The following is a 24,334-nucleotide window of genomic DNA, read 5'->3' on the forward strand; positions in this document are numbered from 1 at the left end:
CTGATTGGCTAGCCACATTTTTTTCAAGTGAAGACAATTACATCCAAAGTCCAAAATGACTAAATGGCACCACTGCTGAGCTTTTCTGCAGCTGAAATAGAGGTGCTGGGTTGAGATGGAGAGGTCAGACCCAGGAAAACTGGTATCATGTTCACAAGCAGGTAGTGGGGGGAGAGCCAAAGCAAGGTGAGAGTGGGGCCCAGCAACCAACCTGCTGCTCTCATTGTGCATATATCTAGTTCACACCATATGAACTAGAGAAGGGGATGTGGCCTTTGTGAAGTACACCCATCTCTCTCACACTACTCATCATCATCATCAACAACAACAACAACAACAACAACACATGCACTGGCTCCTGTAGAGAGGGGAGGGGGAGGGTCAGCATCAAAGGGGTGGGAGGTTGGGGGATTTTCACCCTTGTTCCCATTTCTCTAGACCCATATATTTTATCCAACTCTGTTTGCATTTTCTGCCAATAACTGAAAGTGGGACACAGAATGTCCAGATTAGTGTGTTGACACACCTGATTAAAACATTTTTGTTTAGGCAAGCCTACCCAGACATGCAGATACTGACACATTTAAATCTCTCCTTAATTTAATCCTGGTTGTGTGTGTGTGTGTGTGTGTGTGTGTGTGTGTATATTACTTGTTTGCAACAGTATTTTATTGATATTCTCAAAGTTTCTTGTGAACCGCTTAGAGGTTTTTGTTACAATTAAGCAGTAATTAAGTAATTAAGCAAGGAACCTAACTGCAAATGGTCAGTTGCTACCATGGGCCTGAATTATAGGAAAGGGCCAAGGGTGTGCCAGGGCAAATAGGAGATTTTGGAGGCACCTTTGGGTTCACCCCCCCTCCTCTCTGGCAGACTTCTCCTCCTGCAGCCCCAGCCCCAGCCCCACTGAGAAGAAAGTAGCCTGTTGACCAAGGATTGATGTCCTGACTTGTAAGGAAGACCCCTCTGGCTTAATGGGCCTTGCTTCCAAGTAGGCACATCCCCCCACCTTTAAAAAGGCGTGGTGCCAACCTTACACACTGGCTATAAGAAGGGAAATAGAGAGTGGGAAGAGCCTAGCTCCCAGACCCCCCCCCTCTCAAACCGTGGAAGGTGGGGGGGGGAGAGGGAATAGGTCCTGCTTTGGCAGCAGAGGAGGCCCCTCCTGAAAAAGCAGGAGAGCAGCAGCTCTGAATATGGACAGTCCCCCCCCCACTTTGTCACATCTAGATTCCAGAAGAGAGAACATTGGGCAGGAAGCTCTTCCCACACTACAAAATGCTCAGCTACCTGAAATTGGGGGTGTGGAATTTACAGTCTCAACTCAGCACCTTACCTAGCAAGGTCTGTGCAGAGGGAGGGGTTAATAAGAGTCCCTCCTTAAAAGCCTTACACACCTGGGTAGTGAAGAAGCAGCTATTGTACCCACAGATGCACCCATGCCCTGGTGGAGCCCCCCCCCCTCCACAAGCCCACTCTCCAACAAACCCCTGTCTTATAAAGACATATTATATTCATTAGGTTTCTTCCTCACTTGTTACCTAAAGGTCCATCGCAACGCATTAAAAATCAATCACAGATACATTATAATATTAAAGAAATATAAAATACCTATCATTCATCAACATCTAAATATCGCATACATGCACGCACACAAAATATCCCCCTTCTCCCTTAAACACATATTTTTGCACGGGAAGGGTGAACTCGGGACCACAAAGCGCCCTCGTGTAACAGCTGGGGGAGGGGGAGGCTGCCGCCGAGAAAGGGTTAGGAGGGGGCTGTTTTTGAAGTCCCGGACGCCTTCCTAAGCCGCTTTCCACTTGTCACAGCCCATCGCGTCTCCAGGACCAGAGCTGCAGGTCCCGCCGCCGCCGCCCCCACGCTGGGAAGGAGAGGCAAAGGCCACAACAGACCCGCCGGAAGAAGCTCCAGTTCGCTGGGTAATTTAGGTTCAAAAATACCAAGTTCGGCGCATTGGGGAGATGAGGCGTTCCCAATATTTTGGCGAATAATAATATTGTTATATTTATAAAATATAATAACAATAGTAACATTGGAGGAATACTGTTAAATCAGAATTTTCTTTTAAAACGAAAGTGATAATGCAAGTCATTTATTTTGGGTAGGTGTGATGGCCTTTTCAGAAAGGTTCGGGGTTTTTTGTTCACCTTATATAAGGAAATTTAAACCAAAACGAAACAGCTTTCTAAATTCTCCCTGCTACCGCTTTAGCGTACCAATACTTCGGATCGCAGCCTTTCCCCGCTCCAGCAACCCCTCTCCGCGTTATTTCTGGTCCCGTCGCTTAAAAGGAGCTCAAGAAACATTTCGAACTTTAGCGGCGGCTGGAAAAGGAGGAAGCGCCTTCGCGGAAACTACCATTTTCTGAAGGAACGCGGATCTCGGGGTCTCGTTTGTAGGGGAGGAAGGGAAGCGAAGCCTTCTTCCCCAGGGATGCCAGCAACTCATTTTAGTAGGTTCCACCCTGCTCCCCCCAACCTCTCATATTTGCTCTGCCAGATACAAGAGATTTTCAGGCTCGGAGAAAGGTCCCGGGTTCAAACAGCTCAGAGCGCGCGAAAAGCTTGTTTTGCAGCACCAGCGTTTCATAAGCAGCCCCCTCTGCTTTACAACACCCCCCCAAAAAATAAATAAAAATTAATCCAACATTCTGAGCCCATCCTTTGGAATCATGCCTTTTACTCTGCCAGCCAATCCGAAGTGGCTCCCCGCAGCTGCTTTTTCCCCTACTCCGAAGTCGCGCCCCTTCCCTGAATCATTTTCCGCGCCTCCGGTTTCGGGTTGGGATGCCCCACGCCCTTCCCCGTTCGGCGCAAAAACGGCGCAACTGGGCTTCATCCAGCCCCTGCAAAAGCTGAGCAGTCACACGCCCGGCAGAGCGCCCCACTCAACCCCCTCCATAGCACAACCAGAGGGGATCCAAGGCGCCCCGATTTTCCCCCTCCAAGCACGCGCATTCTAAAAAGGCGCTGCCGCTCAGCACCCCCAGCTCCGACCGCCCCGTCGAGCCTCCCGCCGCCGCCCGCTCCCGTTACCTGCGTTGTAGGCGGCCAAGTCAGCGCCGGGCCCGGGGCTCTTCCTCTTCCTCGGCCGTCCCTTCTGCACGGTACCCACGCCGTTGTAGTAGGGCAGGCCGAGAGTGGCGGCGGCGGCGCCCAGAGCTGGGCCTTTGCCGGCGGCGCCCTCGCCGTGGTTGAAGTGCAGCTGGTACTCGCCCTGGAGCAGCGCCTCGAAGTGCAGCCGGCAGTAGACCAGGTTGTCCTTCATGCCGAAGTGGTCGCCCGTGGTCAACATTTTGGCGCACGTCGAGCAGGTGAAACAGTTCAAGTGGTAAACCGATTCCCGGGCGCGCATCACCATCTCGGAGGCAGAGATGCCCAAGTGACACCGAGCGCAGCGCTGGACCGAGAATCTCCTGCAGGGAGGTCCAGAAAGAGAGAGGCTCAGGAGCGCAGTGGAGAGGGTCCCTGCTATCTTTAACATATATAGGGCACATGGACAGAACTATAAGGTCCCTTCTCGCGAGGAGCTTACAATCGCAAAGTGGGCTGAGAAACTATTGAGCAACTGAAGCAAGCGGCGTAAACCCCAAACTTCCCGGGAGTTTCAGCGGTCACGCACCCTTCACCCCTCCCCTCCCTTCCTACAAGTTATTTTCCACGTTTTTTTTTTCCTTCCTTTTTTTGGAGGGGGGCACTTTATGGAAAGTCAGGCAGGCCCCAAAGCCATGGGATCCAGTGAGCGGAAGGAAGAGGCGAGTGGTGAAGGGCTTTGCTTGAATGCCCGCTTAGATTTTGACCAGCCCAAACTTATTATGGATGAGGCCCCATTGGAGTGCTCTACCACAGAAACGCAATACTCGCTGCAGCCATCCAGGATGTCCGAATTAAGGGGGCTTCGACCCGGCCTAAGCACTCTCTAGCCTGGCAGCCGCCGCCCCCATGCCTCCTCCTCCCCATAGTTAGGCAGGAGGCCGTGGGTACTTTCTGTAAGATTCAGGGGGCCTGGGCCTCTCCCTCCATTGAATGGAGGTCTGAGCTCAGGCCATGACGCGTCTCCTCTCCAAAGGAGAGACTGCCAAATCCGGCTGCATTCGGGGCAGTGAACCTAAGAACACAGTAAGAGCGGACTGCTGGATCAGGCCGATGGGGCGTCTAGTTCAGCATCCTAATCTCACAGTCCCCGACCAGATGGCTCTTCTGCAAAACCCGCAAGCAGGTTCGGACTCCTGCCTTTTCCAGTAACTGGCGTTCAAAAGCATTTACTGGCACGGCTGTGGAGGCACAGGCGCCCTTAGCCTTCGTGGCTAGTAGCCATGGTGGCTAGTTGTGGTGGTGGGCTGAAAGTCGCAGCGGTCCCCGGCCGGGCCTGCCCTGCCTGCCCTGCCCTCCCCCTCCGCCCGGGGGCTTTACCTGTAGTAGTCCTCCTTGCAGTAGATGCTGCCGTCTTTACTGAAGCAGGTGAGCTCCGACTCCAGGTTGAGTTTACACTCGCAGCATTTGAGGCAGCGCATGTGCCATTGCTTGTCCACCGCCAGGAGGTAGTAGCGGTCCGAAATCTTCCCCCCGCAGCCCGCGCACAAGGCGGCCCTCTCGCTGCTGATGGAGGGCATGGCGTGCTGCGGAGGGAGGGAGCAGACAGACAAGGCGCGCGCTGATTAGGGAGCCGGACGCCGAGGAGGCCCGGGCGCGAAGTCCAGCCCCCAGGCCTTTCTCGGGTTCGTCTCCCCTTTCTTGTTGAAGCAAGGGCCGGGGACAGGGGATCCCACCCCGGGATGGGAAGAGAGAAGAGAGGGGCTTTGGGGGGGGGGGTTGTCAGCCACAAAAAGCACCGCTCCCGCCCACTCGCCCAAAGGAAGCGCTCTTGGGGGCCTGGCCCGCGGGAGCTGCCCAGACCAGAAGCCCGGGCTGGGTGGGGGGCGGTGGGGGGGAGAGAGAGAAACTGCGAAGCCAAAGAGCTAAGAGAAAAGGCGCTTCTCTTCCCCCCCACCCCACACGCCTAGAATGAAGCCGCACCTCGGTCCAGGCCCACCAAAACGGCCCCTGGGAGAGAGGGAAGGAGGGAAAGAAGGGATTAGCGAGAAGGAAGCGACCGTTGAACCCGTCCTTTCTCCCGCTCTCAATCTGGATTGTGCCACACCGAGGGAGGGGTGCGAAATGCGGGACGGCGGGGAGAAGAGAAGCAACGCAAGGCTAAGGCCGGCGGGGGAGGGCAGGGCTGCAGAGCAGAAGAGGTTTGGCTGCGAAACTGGAAGAAAATAAAAATCTGAGGGTTTAAAAGGAAACGTAATCGACGGACATCGCAGCCCGATCTTAAATCCTTGCAGAATGAAACATAAACAAGCAGTGATTTTAAAATGCATTACATTGCTTACGAAAAGAATAAATAAAAATTAGTAGTAAACAAATCTCGGACTGTTTTAAAGAAAGGGGAAAGGAAAAAGAGAAGGGAGTTTCTAAAGCCGCTTTTGCACAAAACACACCCAAGTCTTCCTGAAAGTACCTAGATCCTCAGCCGCTTCGGGCTGCCAGCTGACCTGCGCTTGCTTGGGAGTAAACCCCACTGAGCTCGGTGCGACTTCCTTCAGAGTAAACATGCGCAGCATTTTCAGCCTTGGGCTTAAGGCGCAAAACATTTCGATGCGACATGTGGCGCGATCCTGTGCGTGCCTACTAGGAAGTAAGTCCAAGCGAGCTGAAGCGGGCTTCGTCTCCAGAAGGAATAGGATTGCTGCCTAAGTCCGCGTCTGCTTCCCTATCCCTCTTTAAGTCAAACGAATGAACGAAATGCGTGTTCAAATGCCCAGTCCTCGCCTTCTTGCGCTTGTTACAAAACAAACAAATGTCCCAAGTTTTGTTTCATGTTTTCCCCCACAAAAAAAAATTACATTTGCAAATTGAACCCAGCTGGGTTGTTGTCTTTGTGGAGTCCTTTAGTTCCTTAAACTAATGCGTAAAAATGAGAAGAGACGGGAAAACAGGGGCCGAGGCTTGGGGAATTCTCTTAAAACCGCCCCTCTTAAGCAACCCCAGAATTTCGGGCATCGGGACACCCGACGGCTAATTTATCCAATTTCTGAGTTATCCGTTCCACCTTTGAAGAAAAGCATTTTTAAAGAGCAAAACGGGGACAAGCACCCAAAAATAAAACAAAAAAAGAAACCCGATTTTTAAAAAATAATAATAATAAAGCAAAGTAATAATTCTCGCTCTATTTCTTTTCCACTTAGCAAATTCCAAAAATATCCGAAATCAAAACGGGAGGATAGTGACTAAAAAGGCGACTGCAAATGTCATGTTCTGATTAATATAAATCGGTTCCTCTCCATTTTCAATAAAATCCCAAAATAAAATAAAACACATAAAATCGGCACAAGCATTTATTTATTGTTTCCCAGGCCTCAGCGTGGAAGCGCCAGCCTCGAACCGAGAAGGGTTCGGAGCCGTCGGCCCACCGGAGGCTCCCAGCGCCTCTGGCTCCCCACCCTCGCGACAGTGGGAGAAAGAAGGAAGGCACAGAAAGGGTAAGGGGAAAGCACTTTGCTGAATGGTCAGTTTGTTTTAAACTAAAAAACAGGATAAACTAAAAAACGGTCTAATTTCCGCCCCATAAAAAAGAAAAGAAATAAAGGCCTTTGTCACTTTGAATATCTTGTGCGCAACGAGAATGAATTTAATCTATTTTTAATATATAGTTTTTATATAAATAGATAATTATATAGAGATATTACTGACTTTACCTTTTTTGTTTTAAATGGGGAATCAGAAAGACAGAAGGAAAGTAAGAAAAAGGAAGGAAGAAACATAATTTTAGTAAGCCAAAAAAATGAAAGAAAAAGAATTTTATTTATCAGCCAAAGCCACTCCCCCTCTTAAAATTATTTCTTAAACGAATGCATTTTATTTATTCACTTATTCACCCCTTATTGTTAGCTACTCCGAACCCCTGAAACGCAGGATCTTTCCCAGAAAAGCTGCTGCGCTTTTCCTCAGCACCAGAGTGAACCGCTTTGGCAGGCTCACTGTTCCCCGGATTTCCCCGATTCGGTTCCCTCCATTGCAAGTGGATTCTTATTATTTCAGTGAATGCATATATTATTATTATTATTATTGTATTATTATTATTATTTAAATGAATGCATATATATAAATGAATACAATTATATTATATATATATATATATATATATATATATATATATATATATATATATATATATATATATAATTGCTCGGCCGCTGGGCAAATCTGGGGTACCCCTGCCCTCACTTTCCCCAAACTTTGGGATCTGGGCCTTCCTGGGTGAACCAGAGGGAAGCCACTGGCGCCTGCCCATCACCGGAGCAGCGGAGAGCGGGGTCTCCTTCTCGGCGGCCCTACCGTTTCAGTCTCGCCGCGGTCGATGGCGGAGCTGATGGCGGGCGTGTCGCCTTTGGCTCGCCGGTCCATCTCGTCGATGACGCCGTGCATCTCAGAGCCGGCCAGGCTGTGGAAGAGCATGGCAAGGCTGGGCTGGTGGCCGGCGGGCGCCGCTTGGGAGGTCCCGCGCTTCTCCTGCTCGTCCTCCGGCCGCTCCCGTTACTCGCGGTGAGGCCACGCCATGCCTCCAACGCGGCCGCGCCGTCTCGCCTTCGCTTCCTCCTTTCTGCCTGCCTGCCTGCCTTCGCGGTTGCTTTCAGTCCCCTGGCGAGGTCGGCTCAGGCCAGGCCAGTCGGCGGACGGAGGGCGGGATGGCGGGGTCGCTGGCTGGCTGGCTGGCTGGCTCAAAGCATAGCTGCTTGCCTGCTTGCCTCCTCGCCCCTGAGCAGCCCCAGGACGCCCGGACGGCGAGAGCTCCCGCCGCGCTTGGGACGAGCGGGCAGCCAGCAGGAGGCCTACGGGCAGCGGCTGGCGCAAAGCTCCTGGACGGGCCGGATCCGCGGCGAGGCCGGCCGGAGCACTTCTCTGCAGGGCAGGCGCAACGGTGGCGGAGGTGGCTGCTCCGGGGACCGAGGCACGGGGGAGGGAGCGAGCGAGCGAGCGAGCAACTGGCGGAGGGGAGGACCAGGCCGGGCGACCGGGAGGAGGAGGAGGAGGAGCCGCGATCCGGGCAGGAGTCGCTGTAGTCCCAGCCCAGCGCAAGGCTCCGCGCCTTTTCTAGCGTTGCTCTGACATCACGTCGGGCGCGGCGCCCATTGGCTGCTCAGCTCCGGGCCAGGCCCGGCCACCATGTGCTCGCGCGGGCCCGGAGAGGACGGAGGCCGTAGCCGCCGGCGGCCTGACGCGCGCAACCGAGGCGGGCACCTCGAGAGCTCTGTCTTCCTGGCCGCGCCGTCGGGGCCAAGCCCAGCCCGGCTGCTGCCTCAGTCAGAAGCGACCTGGAGTGAGGAGTGGCAGCGCAACGGCAGTCTCCGCGGAAAGATCCTGGTCCGGGTAGAGACCCCCTCCGGCTCCTCCCCGCCACTCCCAGCCCTCCTGGGGAAAGCAGGGGGGGAGGAGCTTCCGCCTGGCCCCGTCCTCGCAGGAGGAAGGCGAGAAGTGTCGTACTTTTAGACCCTCCAGGGCTGCCCCCAGAGGCTCCCGGGATGGAGCGAAGCCGCGCAAGCTGCGCTTTCTATTTCAGCACCTGCAGGGAAGAGAACCTGCCACCGTCCAGCAGCGCCCTGAGCAGGATCCTCCGGGGGCCTTTGCCTCTGGGGACAGCTCGCCCAACAGAAAATGATGGGAAGAGGCGGGTGGAGAAAGAGAAGGCGGCAACAAACATTGCAAGAGGGGTGCAAGCTAACGAATAACTCCTGAGGCAGGGATGGCTCATGGCTGGGGCGCGTGTCTGAAGACAGCGGCTCAATGCTATTCGTATGAGCGCAACGACCGTTTTACCAGCGACGTGCCCTTGAAGCGTTCAAGAACTTGCCCTACAGAGTTGGAAGCGCAGGTCCCATGAAGCCCCCTTTGCCCGTTTTCCACATCTCTAAGGGCAGACGTCGCCCACCTGGTGCCCTCCAGATGTTTTGAACTCCAACTCACATCCGCCCCTGCCTGCAGGGCCTGCGGTGCTGGAGCTGGTGGGAGTTGTAGAGCCAAACACCTGGAGGAATTGGGTTAACGAAGAGACAGAGGGTAGCTTAGGAATACCGACTTGTGGGGTTTTGCTTGCTTGCTTGCTTGCGAACTCGACCTTTCAGAATCCCAGGACTGCCTCCCTAACATTCGTATATTCTTCGTGACTTTTCCTTCCCTCCACAAGGAAGGCATATATTAAATGTCCGTCTCCTAAAACCGGCGTCCCAAAATGCAGAAGGGGCTGAGGCGAGTTAAAAGGAGGCGCCCCTTAAGCTGGAGTGGGGAAAGAATTGGGTTCACCACACCATGCCGCTCCTCACACGCACCATGACTGGGGATCCCTCCCCCTTTTCACGCGGAGGAGCCCCTTACCAGCTGTTTGAGAAACCCTTTGCTTAAAACTAGGAAGTCAGGATAAATGAATAAAAACATTGTGGAAGGAAATTATTTAAAGAGAGAGAAGGAGGGACGGAGGAAGGAGATACGAAGCTAATTCTCCACTGGCCCTGTAGTTTTAGGCTTCCCACATGGGTCAGACACGTTCCCAACGGGATTCCGTCCTGATCTCTGACCCTACACATACTTGAGTTGCTTAAATACCCCCTTGGAGGTCTCAAGGCTCGACCCTGCAGCCTCTGCCCTCCCGCCCCCCCCCCCAGGACACGATCCAGACTAAGGGGACCGCAGTGGAGAGCCCTCAGTGGGTTAAGCAGACGCTGGGAACTCCGGCTCGCTTGAAGCCCAGAAACCTGTCACTGATACCAACCAGCTTTAAAGAGTTTGACTGATCTCTGAGTCTTTTGCCTAGGTGGCAATGAACGACAAGGAAGGTTGTTGGGTGGGCGGCCTGTGGGTGTCCAGAAAAGCGGGAGGAAGCAGGCAGTGGCATCACCTGGTCCCTTGGACGTTTCCATTTCCCCTGGGCCATGAAGCCACAGGAACATGGGAAGAGGCTCTGCAAAAAAAATCAGCCATTGGCCCATCTACCTCGGTATTGTCCACACTGACTGACAGCGGCTGTCCAGGGTTTCAGGCAGGGGACATTACCAGCTGCTCTCCCGGGACTGAAGCTGGGATCTCCTGCCTGCTGCCATTGAGCAGCACCGGGCCTTTTGGACCTGGGCCGCCTCCGCCGTTTGAGCAAGTGGAATGGATTTAGCTTAGGTGGGCCTGACATAATCTGTAGAAAGGCGGGAGTGGACGGACACCTCCTGCTCCAAACGTGGTGGTGACAACAGCAGCAGCAGCATCTAAGCTGCAGCCAAACTCTCTGGGCGTTTTGGAAAGCAGCCCAAACTCAAGTGGGCAGAGGCAGACAGAAGGCATCTCCGGTTGGGGCTGAGGAAAGGCGCCTGTCTGGAACGCCGGGCGGTCAGGGGCATCAAGGCCGGGCTAGGACGACCTGTGCCTGGATCTGGCAAGGTCTGTTCGACAGTGGAACAGACTCGCTCGGAGGAATGGTGCGCTCTCCTCCACTGGGAATTTCAAGCAAAGGATGGGTTGCCATCGGGATGCTTCATGCATGCTTTAGTTGAGATTCCTGCATTGCAGGGGGTTAAACTAGACGGCCCCCAGGGCCCCTTGCCACTCTACAGTTCTGCGCTGCTAAGACAGCTGCCCTCTGTTCTTGCCTGGGAGTTGTGTCGATTTGCTAGCTGCTTGCGCGCGTTATGTGTCCGGGGAGCAGCGCGTCCCGAGGAACCGTGGACCGGCTCCGGAGCGCCCAGTGCACGAAGCCTGCTACATCGAGTCCCTCCAAGCAGGGCAGGGTCCCGGCCTCAGGCCCCGCTAACGATCTCAGAGGGACTGGAGTCTATATTTTATGTAATTAGATTGATTTAATGCCTGGAAACAGCAACACAAGGGCTATAATTTAAGAGGGATGAGGGGCCCCCGAAAGCCCTCCTCTCCCCCCACCAGCTCCCTCTCCCACCCACCCCTCACTCTCATTATCTGCTTAAGTGAAGTGCGAGCACAAGAAGAGACACCCAGCGTGGAAAGCACGCCGGATGCCTGGCAAGCTCGCTCCTGACATCCCAGCGCCACGCTCGCATCACTCAGGACCAGAGCAGCAGCAGCAGCAGTGCCACCAGCAAAAATCTATTAATCGTTGTTGTTTTTATTTGTGTTGTTTTTATTATTGCTACTACTACTATTATTATTATTTCAAATACCGGTACCTTTTTTCCAAGGGGAGCCCCTCCTCAGACAGCCACCCCCTCCACCTGGTGGGAGGTGACAGGTGAGCGCCCGCCCGGCCCAGTCAGGGCCATCTGCCGCCCGACAGTCCCCAAACGCTAGGCCCGCTCCCGCGACAGAAGCCAAACAAAGGCAGGTTTCCACCGAGGGAGGCGGAAGACCCTGCTAATTGCCGGGTTTCAGGTGGTCCCTCCGTCTGTCTGTCTGCTTGCCTGGGATGCCAAAGGGAATCGGGGCAGGGAGGAGACCCCCAGGGGCCCCTCCCATTCTCCCAGCCTAGGCAGCGGCTTACAAAAGAAGGCAGCTCCCTGGCACAAACCCTAACTCCGGATTGAAAGCGGACTGTAGAGTCAGCTCGGGTTTCTCCGCTGCGGTGATAGGCCCGTTGTACGCCCAGACCCAACAAGGCAGTGAGGGGGCATCGCGTGTCAATGGGGAGGTCCCCTCGGCAGGCCCCCGATAACTGGGCGCAAAGCTCCCACATCAGGGAAACGGCAAAAAGGCGGGTGCGCAGAAGCTCGCGAATTGCCCAAAGGCCTCGGAGGGGGACTCTCAGCTCTTCGTTCCCGGACTAGCGCCTAGCAGACGCCAGGGAGCTGCAGCGCTGAGTTTTCTCGTCTCCAGTTAGGTGTTTTCGCCCTTTTGTGTAAGAGAGTTCTTAAATGCTTTTAATAATAACAAAAACAGCAACAGCAAAAACAAAAATAATTTACCCTACAACCGAACGAAAGAGTTTTGTTCTAGGAGCTGCCCGAATGTAAGGCAGGTTGTAAATAATAATAATAATAATAATAATAATAATAATAATAATAATAATAATAATATTTATTTCCATGAGTGGAAAGTGTACAACTTAATGCTTTTGGAAAGAAACTTCTGGGAGAGATTAAGGTCTTCCTCTCGCCTCTTCTTCCTTCTTTCCTCTAACCCCTCCCTCCCCCCCCCCCCCTCTGCACAAAGTTTCTTTTCCCACCAGGGTAAGATTCGTCCATGGAGGAGAGTGGTCCTTCCCGCCCCACTCGCAGGAATAAATTGAGACAATAACCGAGAACGTCTCTCCTTTTCCATTTTTGTAAAGAGAATAACAGCTCGCGATGGATGGACGGAATGGAAGCCATAATTCGGCGTGGAAACGCCCTGGCTGCTGCTAATGAATGGAATTACAAACAAGGTGCTAAGTCGTATAGGTCGGTTCCGTGGCTTCTGTCCCAGGAGGAAGTTTATTCTGGAGGAGCGTAGGGTCGAATCCTGCCCTGCAACCGCCTCCATCCCAGCCCGCCCAGCTTCGCCTTCCTTGTGCAACACGCTCCCCCCCCGCGCCAATCGTGTGTCCTAGTCGGGGAAGAACACGACATTTTAGGGCGATTTGAAAAGCTGTCAGTCATCGCTAAATCAGCTCGGATCGTCCTCCATCCTGCGCCGATAAATTAGGTACAGTAATTAGATGCCAGGAGGAGGTCGAGGAAGGCCGAGGGCTTGGAGTCGAGTCATCAGGAAAAGAAGGGGCTCAGCAGCCAGTGAAGCAGGCAGGATGAGGCCCCGGGACAGAAGAGAGGAGGGAGTGTCCAGGCAGGGCGTCTAGAAGTCCAGGGCTTTTAAAGAAGCGCCCCTCCCAACACAAACACCGCCTCCCTCCCTCCCTGCCTGCCTCTTTTTCTCCAGGTGTCAAAGAGGGAAGAGAAATCTTCACCACACGATCCTCTCTAGGGTCCTGTTAAATGCACTGAACTTAAAACAGAACAAGACACGTGAAATATGGGTTTTGAGCGTGCAATGTCAGAAGCGTAAAAAGGTTGGAAGTCTTTCTCTCTCCCCTCCCCCCTTTTTTAAAAAAAGCAACGGGTATTATTAATATTGTATAAAATGCAACTGGAGCACAGAAAAAAGCGGGGGGGGGGGGAGAGAAAAGAGCTGGATCTGTCGGGAAGAGGAAACCGGTTTCCTGTTCGGGTTTACTGAGGTTCTGCGTGTGTCTGTTTCTGTCTGGAAGCTGCGCTTTTGCTCCAGGTGGGTCAGCACTTTCCCAGAGGAGGGCAGCCGGGCCGGCCAGGCGCCTGGCGTGGGCTTTAAGGTTTTGCCAAAGGGATGGCAAAAATTACTATTGCTATTATTATTATTACTATTATTATTGCAGAAACAACTCGATGGTAGAACATCTGCCTCGCACACAGAAGGGCCCCATGTTCAGACCTCAATGGCATCCCTACCTAAGGCTGGGAGAGACCTCAGCCTGCAACAGGGGTGCCAACTTGAATAAAATATTGGGGGGGAGGAAAGCCCCGCCCCACATAATCGATCACATGACTGGGCACACCCACACTGAGTGGCAATGCCTATCAATGGGGGGGGCTTTACTGGGGGCAGGGGGCGAAGGGACCTCCGCCCCTAGAAAATGGCTTTTATGCCCTGGAATCCTGGAGGGTGACTGCTGCCAGTCCGTGTAGACAATACTGAGCTAGATGGACCAATGGATGAAGGCGAAGGAAATTGGAAAGAAAGGGGGCAACGGATCGGTGCCTTCTGCAAAAGAAAGGGAGATTTGGATTCCTGGGGAAGAGAAGGCAACCCCCCCCCCAAAAAAAAAAACAACCGAAGAGCTTAGGCGGGATTGTGCGTGTTCCCGATATGTGTAGCACAGCTAATTTTAAAATAAATAAAAAAGTCAGCAAAAATCAACAACATCTCCACCCTCTCTGGTCAGACGCGAGTAGCCCCGGCAGAGAGAGAAGGAGGCAGGCCCGTCAGCCGATTCAGCTGCTCCGCAACTGCTGCCCCGCGGAGGAGCCTCGCTAGCGGAATCCGCAGGAGACCTTTGGGGTCTCGTTGGGCTGCCGTCCGGTTTCACAGCACCCCCTTTTCCTCCCCTCTGAGGGCCGCAGTCGAGACTGATCGTTGCAATAAATCTGCAGAAGATTTAAAACGCCTCGTCTGGTAAGGCAGCCCGCGCTGCTGGGATCCAGGAGGAAGAGGTGCGTTGGGGATGGGGCTGTGCGCCCCCCCCCCCCAGGTTTGGCTCTCTTTTACAAAGCAACCGAAAGAAGCTACTCGCCCAAGCCTCTGCCTCAGCCCCGAGCGGACGGGGGGGGGATTGCCTTCCTCTCCTCATCCCTCTCCTCCCGACCCCCTCTATCCCAGGCCCCACCCGGCTTCTCCGTGGCTGCTCCATACTGACAGTGGGACACCCCCCCCCCTCTGCTTTCTCCACCTGGCTGCCAACCTAACCCAACCTTAGAATTAAAAAATGAATAAAATAAATAAATTTACGAGTTCCGCGTGAACCAATCGGAGAGGTCGGGAGGGCTGGGGCTGGGTTTTGGGTGGCTGGTGGGCTGCGTAAATATTGTGGCACAAGGAGGGGGCGTGAGGGGGCGGGAAGCGGCCCTTCAGCAGAAGCCTAGGCAGGCAGGCAGGGGGCTAGACAGACAGATGCCTGCCTGCATCCAGGTACGAGAGAAGAAAGCAGGCCAATGGGAGGCCAGTGGGCGTCCGGGAAGAGGTCTTCTTTCGGTGGCCGAAGGGCAAATGTCAGGGCCGGCGATGGCGGAAGGGTCTTGGCCCAGGATCCATCTGGGACGAGGGTTGCAGGATTAGGTGGAGGGGGTGGCGGAGAGGGGGTCGCTGATGCGCTTTCACTTCTCCTGAACTGGAGGACACCGGCCCCAGTCCGGAATGTCTCCTGCGCAACTTATTGACAAAATAAATGGAGGGGGGCCACACAAATATACCCCTCTCTCTTTATTCTTTTTCTCCTGGCAGCCTTTTATTAGGCTGCGTTTTGCCTTGTGGATCTCTAAACAGAAGCTTTTTTCACCCCTCCTGTCGGTTTATTTACATATATTTTAGATATAAAGCAATATTTCTGTTTATTCTTCGTTTTCGTTTGGCTACGGAATCACGATTATAGCCCTCAGTTCGGAACAAATAAAACCCGATATCGAGTTGTTAAATGACGTGATTGGTTTAGACGGATTTTTACCATTACAAATAACATTTTGTTTTGTTTTTGCCCCTCTTCCCCCCGCCCGACAATCATATAAATTATCACCCCCGTTTTCTGTCGAAGAGGGGGCTCTTAACGAAGGTCCTACTCTGTCGCCTTCAGCTGAGAAACCTCGCAGCCCCCGCCGGGTGGGAAACGGAAGGCGAAGGCCGCCTGGGTGGGAAGGGGAGGCTCTGGCACCGCAGGCGGGTTGATGGGGATGGGGTCAACAACTGCATTGGGCCGAGCGGGTCCAGGCTCGCCCCACCCCCGCCACGCACTACCTTTTCTAGCCCATGCTGCCCACTCTCGATTTAATGCACTGAAATTGCGGGCCAAAGAGCGCCAGCCGATCCAGGACATCTTCCCCGATTCCTCTTCCATTATTTCTCTCTCTCTCTCTCTCTCTCTCTCTCTCTCTCTCTCTCTCTCTCTCTCCCAAGATCACCTGGTCATTGCATATTTATTCTCCATTTCCCCCAAACTGCCCTAATTGGAGCCTTCACCCTTTACAAACCGGTCTCTGATCCACCCTGCCCCAACTTCGCTTGTTCCTCTACGTCACACTCGCCGCCCTCCAACCATCCTCTCCAGCGATACCAGCAGCGCCCAGGAGCCTTCGATGGCAGTGCAGGATCGTTCCCCAGGACTGGTGAGGGGGCAACCCGAAGGAAAAATATTGCCGAGGCAACGAGGGACCGAGTTGCCAGAGATCTTTTCAGGGAGCGCAGTTTCCCACCCCCGCCACCTCTCTCTCTCTCTCTCTCTCTCTCTGCTCCCCGCACCCCAGGTTCTGACGCTGGCCCAGCGCGCTCACTTCTGTCTCGCAAGGAGCAATTAGCGGTTCTTTTAATTAATGAGCCATCCTCCGAACGGCGCAAAAACAGTTCTGGCAGCCACCGGCTCCTTCCGCTTAAACGGAGGCGAAGAGCTGCTCAAAGATGAGAAACAGGAGACTGAGAAGGCGAAGGGAGAAGAGGAGCCGGCCAAGGTGGGAGCCGCCACGTGGACCTTCGCGCGCCTGGGTCCGTCTCCGCGGCGAAGAAGGCCGGGCCAGGCTGTGGCCAGAGAGAGGGAAAAGGGGAGGGGGCCGGCTGCGCGGCGCGTGGACAAGCCTCCCCGGGAAAGGGGCCTCCCTGAGCGCAGCAGACTGATGGAGACTCCTCCTGCTGCCCCGAGGTCGGAACCTTCCAGTCGAGGCCGGCAGGAACTGCTGGGTTTGGGAGCCGAAAGAACAACGCGGGGAAGGGCTTTCTCGGGGTAGGGGAAAGCGGCCTGGATCCAGCCCGCCGCTCCCGCGTTTCTTCACTGCCAGCTTCTCTCCCACCCACTGAAGTTATTTCAAAAATGACCTCTCTCTTTCTCTCCGGTGAAGAAGGGAGCAAAAGATGCTTTTCCGTAGGGGCTTTCGTCAGAAATATTGTTTTCAGCCCCGTGCCCCCAGCGGCTCAGGAACTAACGAGCGCGCGCGCGCGCTCGGTCCCGAGCATAAGGGATGCACAACTTCCTCGGACGGCTACTGCAGGGGAACCATCCCGAGTTGCGATCTCCTCCTGCGAGGTGGGAGAGTTCTTCGAGAGAGCGCCCCCCCCCCCACTTCCCGACACGCGCCCTGCCCTTTTCACACAACCACACGGGCGCCTTCCTCTAGGTTCGTTTTCGGCGGGCTCACTGTCCAGTCAACCCTTCCTCTCCCGACGCAGGTACTCTTCCCGCAGGCCACCCCGCGAGGAGCCAACTCCTATGGGCCGAGATCCCTTTGCCCCCTCAGCAAAATATTTGAGCCCCCCCCAAAAAAAAAGTTAATGGGCATTGGCATTCAAATAGTGGGTGTGTGCAGTGCCATGTGATTGATTATGCGAGGCGGAGCTTACCTGCCCCCCCCATTTCATTCAAGTTGGCACCCCTGCTTCTTAGACTGGGCAAGGGAACCCCTTTCCTAGCCCGGATCCCCACAGGGACACGGGTTGGCGCATGCCCACGTTACAAAAGCGACAACATCGTCAAGAGGACTGAGAGTCAAGGGATGCCCCCTCCCGCGCGCCCTTTTCTCACTATGCAGATTCTTTCCTCGGCCCCGCCCGTCTCTCCCACCCCGCCCCTCTCGCCTCGCGGTCCCTTCGCAACCACATTTCTAATTATTCTAACGAGGAAGCCTGGCAGGGTGTTCCGGTCGCGTTATTCTTCTCCCACCCCCACCAGTAGCACTTGCAACGCCGGCGCGTCCCTATATCTCTGACCAATGTGACGGGGGGCTCCGGAGGCAGGACGGCTCCCCACTTCATCCCTCTTGCGTATTTGGGGGAATCAGAACCCAGCAGCGCTGGATCAGTACCCACCGGCTGCCCCACAACCTTCGGCTGGAAGCTTGAGCTCGGCAACAAGGTCCTTCGGGGTGGGGGCTCGGTGTTTCCAAAAGTGCCTCAGAGGCGCGCAAGGCCGGGCAGCGAAGCGAGGGCGTCTGCAGGAAGCCGCCTCACATCCAAATTGGCCTGTTCTGACTCCCGCTTGCAGAGCCTCCTGCCCCTCCTAGATAAGTTGACTAAAAGCGCTGCAACAGCGTCAAGTGGAGGAGAAAAGAAGCCGAGATCTCCTTCCTCGCCTCGCGTCTTCTCTTCTTCCTTTCCCTCTCGCTCGCTCCTTCCTTTCCACGCCAGCTCTGTGCTGAGCGGGCTCAGTGAGCGCGCGGAGTTGAGTGAGGAGCCCCGGCAAGGGCACCTCCGTATCCTGTGCCCTCTCCCTCAGCCTCATCTCCCCAAGACCTCCTTCCCCCTCTACCCAGCTTCCTGCCTTCAGCGGAAAGCAGACGGCTGCCCTCATTGGTCTCTGGGCAGGCGGGCAACCCCCTCGGGGCTTTCCTCTCCCTCCCCAATCACTTCCTTGCGAGTAAATGGTCCCGGAGTGGGCTGGGATCCGCACCTTCGGAAGTCAGCTCCGAAGGAGCCAAGCGGAGGATTTCCATCCAATAAATCAAGTGAGAAGCTGAGTTTGCGAGAGGACCCATTCCTGAACAAAATAAAAACACCGCCACGCCGGTGCCAAAATACAAAGGGGGGGGGGGTCGGCGGATTAGCTGCTCCAAAGGCCCTTCGGGGCTTCTGTCCCTCCAGAAGCGGAGTTCTGCAAAACCGCCACCCGCCGCTCACACAAAACGGAAGCGCGCTGAACCCACTATAGGGATCTACTCTTAAAGCATTATTTAGATGCTGAGAAAAACCAAAATTTTGGGGGTGGGGTGGGCGTGGAAAGGAGAGGAGAGGGAACGTGGTCGAAGTGCGTGTAAACCGTACAGAAGCGAAGCAAACACGGAAACCGCGACTTTCGCGCTATCTTGGTTGGGAGCACAAAGGTGCCTCTTTCGCTCCGGGACAAGGAGGCGACCAGGGGGGCCCGCACAGCAGCCCACCGCGCGCCTCCTGGGCGGCTAATCCTACCCCCGTCAGATCGGCACTGCAGGGAACAAAACCGAAGGTAGATAAGAAAGATTGAGCGGGAGGGAGGGAGGGAGGCAGCGGCACAAGGAAACAGCTCTAACGGGCTGGACGTCAGGTTAGGAGGCAAGGAAACCTCTCCCGGCCGGGCTGGAAAGGCACTTGCCCCGGAGCAGGAGGAGCAGGAGGTGGAGGAAGAGGGGGAGCACCTGCCCTGCTGGGTACCTAGGGGTCCCATCCCTACCCCCACGCCCGCAGCCTGGAAGACAACAACAACAACAACACCGCCACAACTGTCAGTTATTTCTTCCTTATTCTATGGAAACCAGCTCCCTGCCAGAGGCCCGTCAGGTGGTCGGAGGGAAAAGAAAAAGGTGAAAAAGCAGGACACGAAGGAAGGAATGAAATCCCACGAAAGAGGGAACAAGAGAGAGAGGGAGAAGGAGGGAGGACAGAAAGGAGGAGAACATCCTCTTTTGCTCTGCTTGGGAGGCGGCGCGCCGTCGGCAGCGAGGGAGCCGGACCTACCCCGGCGGAGGAGGCACTGAGCCCCAGCGCGGCAGCGTCCGGTCCCTCCTCTCTCTCCCCCGGCGCGGTGCCCACAACGAAGCGGCCCACGGGCGACTCGGGACCAGCATGCGCCGAGGAGCAGCAGTTATGCGGGCGGCGGCGGGGCACCAGCAGCGCCAGGCGTCTTGGCTGGCAGGAGGCACATCCACCCCGCAGGCAGGCGGGCGAGCAGTGCAAGGGGGAGGGGGCGCCGCCTGACCATCTCCCCCTCCCTTCCCGACGCGCACCTGGGCGCCGCCTTACCTGCCGCCGCCGCCTCCTGCAGTTGCAGTCGCTGGACGATCAGGAGCCGCGGATCCAGCTCTATGGCCCAGATGCGGAGGTCGCGCCTGCCCCGACGGGACGCACCGTGGGGGAGACAGGGGTGTGCGCGCAGCTCTTTCGCCCGCCTGCGCGCCCGGAGCGTGGCTGGAGGACCTGGGGGGGCCGAGCCCCACCTTCAGGGTGAGGAGATCTCTGCCAAGCATCAAAGCCAGCGGGGGTACTGAAGCTGCCGGCCTCTGCTCATTTCCCCCCCCCCCGCCTCCCACCCATTTGCCCAACTCAGCTCCAGCTTTGAAGACAGAGGAGAGGGCTGGCGAGGAAGGAGGTTCTAAAGATGGGGAACAGGAGAGGGGTGAGGAGAGGGAGTAGGAAGACCCCAGCGTCCCCTGTTTGTTAGGGGTCATTGCCGCCAATAAGTTCAGGCTGCAGAACTGAAATCCCGGCATCAGCAGAGTTGGGAAAACATAAGTAACCCACGGAATTCTTTGCCGTTGGATGTTAAGAGTTGTAGGATATCCAGAAAAAGCAGACAAATCGAATAATTCCTGTTTGCTAGAATGGACACTCAGCTGAATGTGGGCTCAACCGGGATGACTTACTGTCAAACCTGGGGGAGCTGCTTTCCCTGGGTGCAGCCAGGTAGGCAGTGCCTTTTTTCCTAAAAAAAATATATATATAAGGGTACTCTCATTTTCCTACTCATATTGAAATATTGCCCCTCAATGAGGCCAAACTTAGATTCACAAAATGTTTAGGGGTATGCGCGCCCCAGCGTCCCGTCCCCCCCCCCCGAAGAAAAGCACTGCAGGTAGGGATGGGTATCACTCATATAAAAGTTACGTCCATGTAAGTACCATGGAGTCCTTTGACCTCAGACTCAACAACTAGCTGCATCTCTAGAGATGAAGTCAGAGAGTAGGAGAGCAAGAGAGGGAGATGGTGATGTTGGCAGACTTTTATATAAACTAGGGATGATGGGAACTGCAGTCTAAGGACATATGAAGGGCCATAAGTTCCCCAGTAGAAGAAGTATCACTTGCTTCAAATCTGGCTTCTGAGCATCTCAGAATCCCTTGGCTGCAAGACGAGAGAAAACTTTGGGCTGATCCATCCCAGGTGTGTGTGCATGCCCATGCAATAATATGCAGTTACTAGCACCTGCCTTCTGGATCCACAAGTATCATTTCCATATTAATTGGAATATGGAACATTCTTGGGCTTGATGATCGAACAGTTGGTGGTTTGAATCCATGCGTTGGGGGTGAGCTCCCGTTGCTCTGTCTCAGCTTCTGCCAACCTAGCAGTTTGAAAGCATACCAGTGCAAGTAGATAAATAGGTACTGCTGCAGCGGGAAGGTAAACAGTGTTTCCATGCGCTCTGGCTTTTGTCACTGTCCTCTGTGCACCGGAAGCAGATTAGTCCTGCTGGCCACATGGCCCCGAAAGCTGTCTGTGGAGAAATGCCAGCTCCCTCGGCCTAAAAAGCAAGATGAACGCCACACCCCATAGTCACCTATGACTAAACTTAACTGTCTAGGGGTCCTTTACATTTACTTTTACCTTCAGATTCTGGCTCACCTCTCCACTTTCAGCCCTACTATGTGTCACCAATTGGGAAACAGAAAAGCAAAACACAGTTGGGTTTTGTTCTTGAGAATGTTCCAGATTGTGCCCACAATGGGGACTCTGGAAGCCAATTTTAAGGCATTGAAGAAAGAGGGAAAGGGGTAGCTTAGAGACAGGGTTCCAGGTTCCTTATGGCATTTCCAGGTAGGGCTGGGAGATATTCCTTGTCTGAAACCCTGGACAGCTGGTGGTGGTCAATGTAGATCAATACTGAACTACCTAAATGGATCGGTGGGTCTGACTCAGTAAAAGGCAGCTTCTTATATTCCCTATGTAAACAGGGCATTCAATATATTTAAAAAGCAAAAGTCTTCTCCAGGGTCAGTCCAAGACGTTTCACTGCCTGGGATGAAGGACAACTTGCCCCACCACAACCATTCCTCATACAGCAGCTGACAGGGCTGGCAGATGAATCTGTGCAAACAATACAATGTCCTGCACTGCACCTGAAGGCAGCACCATCCTGGTGCTTCCAGCCCCCTGGCATCTGCTGCCCGAGGCAGCTGTCTCACTTTGTCTAACGGTGGACCAGGCCCAGCTTATCTCAGGATACACAAAAATAGATAGCATCAGGGTTGGATGGAATGCATCAACTCTAGGGCGATTCAAAACATGCCCACATATTGGAGGCATCGAAAAACTGATATTAAAAACTGGGAACTAGGATCTTTTCTGTGGAACCAATTAATGATGATTTATGAGCATGCAAAACCTTCCAATGTTTCACTGACCACAACGTTCAAAAGCTCATGAACGTGGGGTACTTCCACACAACAGTTTATTATGGGCTTTTTGCTGCTTGTGTAATGTCAACACAACATCAAAATGCATATTCGTATTTTGTACCCGTTTAATCTGGATTCACTGTTTTGAAGCAAGAACACCCTGCAGGATAAATGATACATCTGGATTAAATGGGGAAAATAAGTATGGAATGGTATTTGATGAGGACTTTATCCTGAAAGGTACTGCACAAAAGTTTAACCCCTGAGCAGCCCTAGATTGGTAAAAAAAACTGCCATGTAGAAGCATCCTTAGATGTGATTGTTTACACACACACATATACACACAGCCCCCCTCACACACACCCTGGTCACTTCCATGATTCCTCTCTGCTAGGCTTTGGAAGCAACTGTTAGCATATGGAGTCCGTGTGCAGCCCCAGGAGCCTTTCGGATGGGCTTTCTGTGTATGTGTCTTAATGAATAGAGTAGAATATGTCATGGGGGTGGGGAGGGTGTGTGTATGAATTCAACAGTGCTTAGCTTATTTTGTTAACATGGTTAATTTTATCTTACAGATTATTACTGCTGCTGTACTTTGTGAATCTTATGCTATATGACTTTTGTTATATTAGTATATTTTTGTATTTTTTTAGTTAATAACGTTTTGTAGATTTAAATTGATTTACTGATTATTGGTTAATTATTCTATGTGGTTTACATTGTGTTTGTGATGTTCTATTATGTTATTGTTATTTATTGTTTGTAAGCTGCTTTGCGATTCATGTGAATGAAAAGAAGCATAGAAATACATTAATCAAATCAATCAATCAATCAATCAATCAAATCAACCAACCAACCACTTCTGCTAGGTGAAAACAAGGTCCTCCTAGACATCAGTGATAGATCTTTGCATCCTAAGGTGTCTCCTTGAACATGAGAAGCCCCAACCTTGCTCCACCTCACCTCTGCTTGATTGGTTGCCTGTGGCCTTTGCCTCAAGGGAATGACATCTTCCTCCTAGCAGGTCCCAAACCTACCAGAAACTGTGCTGCCAAGGTTTTGCTTCAGGACCAGAGCTGAGATCATCCACTTTTTTCCTCTTCTGCCTTTGGATTTTGGAGAAATCACTATTCAAAGCTGATCCCATTTTGATAGACCACCAGGCACCAGTCAAGCCCACCAGAGCCTCATCCTGGAGACATTTTAAAATATCAAAGTGTACCAGAACCTACAGTTTGATAAGCGAACACTCTGGGACTGCCTGACATTTTTAAGTTGGCTTATATATATATAATGTTTGGGGGTACTCTCATTTTTCTTCTCATATTGAAATACTGCCCCTCAATGAGGCCACACGTAGATTCACAAAATGTTTAGGGGTATGTGTACCCCAGCGTCCCCCCAGAAAAAGCACTGTATATAACCAATTCAATGTAAACACATGTGTATATTGCCGAAGTCTCAATACAGCTACCTATTAAAATATATTCCAGTAGCACCTTAAAGACCAACTAAGTCAGTTTTTGGTATGAGCTTTCGTGTGCATGCACACTTCTTCAGATACAGACGAAAAGCTCATACCATGCACACGAAAGCTCATACCAAGAACTGACTTAGTTGGTCTTTAAGGTGCTACTGGAAGGAATTTTTGTTTTGTTTTGACTATGGCAGACCAACACGGCTACCTATCTGTAACTGTTATTAAAATATATGTGTTGGATGCAGAAATGCAGTTCCTTGTTGGAAGGGAAGGGCATTTTCACTTTTTCTTTTTCATTCCCTGTTGCAGCAATGCTCCAGAACTAACCTGTATTTCAAATGCTAGCCTGCATGGACCCTTAACTCCTCACACCCCCAATTTAAATAGTTCATGTGGAGGGGGGGGGAAGATGTTTGCTTGTAAGCTCCTTCCCCCAGCAGATAAGTGTCTGTAAAAAAGATTCAATCAACTCATAGATGGCGCACTAAAAATATGTGGGTGATTAATAGTAGCACCTCCACCATCAGGAACAGAATACCTCCAATTATCAAATGGAGGGGACATAGAAAGAGAGGGTAGCAATTTCCCATCATGTCTTGATGGATTCTCTTGGGCTGCCCATTGCCAGTGTGGGATATTTAACATGCAGTCAAACCAACAATTTATGTTTTGCTAGATAGGCACATGTTAGGAGCTGATGCTCACAGATTTTTCCTGTAAGCTTGCTAGAGAGGACTCTGTGAGAGACACTCCTATGGTGCCGTGACAGAGGGAGGGCATAGCTATATGTTCTCCTATCCGCCTGGGCACACTCTCTTACTCTTCCCATCTCTTTCTACCCTGCCAGCAATGTGAGAACACCTGAAAAGTCTGAACTCCAAGCTAGACTTATACTTAACTGAATTACCATTTTAAGCCTGCCTAAACAAAGCTGCTGTACAGGGATGCCAACTTGAGTAAAATATTGTGGGGGCCCAGGTAAGCCCTGCCACACA

The 24,334-nt window shown here is 53.1% G+C and overlaps 1 protein-coding gene across 2 annotated transcripts in view; it reads right to left on the reverse strand.

The window, feature by feature from the left end:
• Positions 1 to 20,618, reverse strand: part of LHX2 (LIM homeobox 2) — a 55,207-nt gene extending 34,589 nt beyond the window's left edge. The window contains exons 1-3 of one of the 2 annotated variants that reach the window (XM_083721840.1): positions 19,203 to 20,618; positions 4,437 to 4,642; positions 3,060 to 3,439 (exon numbers count right to left, since the gene is read on the reverse strand). In XM_083721840.1, the coding sequence (XP_083577966.1) occupies positions 3,060 to 3,439; positions 4,437 to 4,636 (580 nt within the window). In that variant the 5' untranslated portion in view covers positions 4,637 to 4,642; positions 19,203 to 20,618. Of the gene's footprint in view, positions 1 to 3,059; positions 3,440 to 4,436; positions 4,643 to 7,403; positions 8,460 to 19,202 lie in introns of those variants that run through there. The other variant, XM_083721839.1, reaches the window with a different exon arrangement.
• Positions 20,619 to 24,334: the final 3,716 nt, after the last annotated feature.

The sequence above is a fragment of the Podarcis gaigeae genome, assembly GCF_964106915.1.
Source record: "Podarcis gaigeae genome assembly, chromosome: Z".
Taxonomy (NCBI): domain Eukaryota; kingdom Metazoa; phylum Chordata; class Lepidosauria; order Squamata; family Lacertidae; genus Podarcis; species Podarcis gaigeae.